General features: G+C 26.2%; 1 protein-coding gene across 2 annotated transcripts in view; it reads left to right on the forward strand.

Moving 5' to 3' along the window:
• The window catches only part of LOC108978318 (protein N-terminal asparagine amidohydrolase), an 82,240-nt gene extending 81,401 nt beyond the window's left edge, over nt 1-839 (forward strand). For both annotated transcript variants that reach the window (XM_018948538.1, XM_018948539.1), the window contains exon 8: nt 802-839. In XM_018948538.1, the coding sequence (XP_018804083.1) occupies nt 802-813 (12 nt within the window). In that variant the 3' untranslated portion in view covers nt 814-839. The remainder of the gene's footprint in view (nt 1-801) is intronic.
• The last annotated feature ends 945 nt before the right edge of the window (nt 840-1,784 follow it).

The raw sequence follows: 1,784 nt of genomic DNA on the forward strand, positions 1-1,784 counted from the left end.
ATATTATTTAAAAATAAATGTGAACACTTTAACATAAAAAATCTGAACACGTTCTAACATGCATAATWTATTAATAGAAATTTAGATTTAATGTGTTGAAGATCGCACTAATTCAAAATAGACTATTTTTGGGTTATTTTTTCACATGATGGAACGATGAGAACTTTTAATATGTTTTTTTAAACACATTTTGAACAAATTCAAACTTTCACTTTTTACTTGTTGTAAATGTTTATGTAACTTCAAACTTATTTTCTGTCTAATTGCACCGAACTAAAATTTAACTATTTTTCATATAAAATCACATGCAACATTTTCAAAATAAATTATATTTAAATTTAAAAAATTGATTTATTAAAATTAAACAAAGCCAAAAAAATATATTTAATTCGCAAATTTAAAATTAAAAACTTTTTTAAATATACAAACACAAATAAATGCTAAACATCTTCGTGATATGCAGATTCGCTTAAGGGCATAAAAAATAATTGTATATTAGGTAATCACAAAAATATATTAACCACACATTTCTGTGAATTTAGACGTGTAAGCTTTGCCTTGCTATTGTGTTCTTACRCACACATACATACATATACTTAAGAAACGCATTAAATGCACTTTTTTCCTTTGTTGTTGTGTATAAGTATGTAGGTTTTATATTTTATTTTGTAAATATGTGCGTAGTATAACACCAACAAATCTATAAAACTATTTTGTTCACTTTCTGCTTTTCCGCTTACTTAAGTACTATCTTACTACGTAACTTCTGTATATATAATTATTTTTTATTTCTTATTCTAGGTTAATGATTGAGGCAAGACAGCGTAAAAATATAAAAATAAAAATTAAAACGAATGTTTTCGCTACTTACGTGCATAAATAATTAAAAAGAAGCCTTGAAGTAAATAAATAAATAAAAAAAATGTTTTAATAAAATTTTGTGAAATTAGTTAAATATTTTATGAAATATATGTATGTTATTAATAGCTGCTAATAAATACAAACATACAACTAAAATGTTAAAAGCATTATTTGCGCGACAATTTATATTATTATTATTGCTTTTGTTGTGCGCTCGCTGTAAACACCCATTTATTTAATGTGTATCCATATTTACGCTTTTAAATAAAGTGAATACTGTAATAAAAAAGTTTTTAATGAAATATATTAGAAGTTATAACTGTATACAAGCAGATTATAACGAARCAAATGTACATTTATTTGTTTGCTGCATATAAACAATACATAAATTGTACATATGTACATGAGTACATATAATGTACATATTTGAGCAACAATTAAGTATGTGTATTTGAATATATCGAATATAGTTAATTATGTATACCAACGCCACAATTACGAATGATCAATTAGAAACGACTTCAATATTGTACACCTATACCAACACATACATGCATATATGGATTAAAAATTAAAACAATAAAGAAAATATTAATAAAAAAAATTGTTTGTTATAATTTTTTAACTTTTGAGAGGAGAGTCCTACGCGTGTGCTTATTAACCGCAATAGTAGTTTTTTAATTAGTTTCCTTAAAGTGGCCGAGATGAGTTTTATTTGAATTTATGAAACTATTCATGTTATTATTATTGTTGACTGCTGAAAGCTTAGCGAGTTCTTCTTCTTCTTSATTGGCGTAGACACCGCTTACGCGATTATAGCCGAGTTAACAACAGCGCCCCAGTCGTTTCTTCTTTTCGCTACGTGGCGCCAATTAGATATTCCAAGTGAAGCCAGGTCCTTCTCCACTTGGTCCTTCCAACGG

Source organism: Bactrocera latifrons, unplaced genomic scaffold (assembly GCF_001853355.1).
Source record: "Bactrocera latifrons isolate USDA-ARS-PBARC rearing strain unplaced genomic scaffold, ASM185335v1 scaffold_12, whole genome shotgun sequence".
Lineage (NCBI taxonomy): Eukaryota > Metazoa > Arthropoda > Insecta > Diptera > Tephritidae > Bactrocera > Bactrocera latifrons.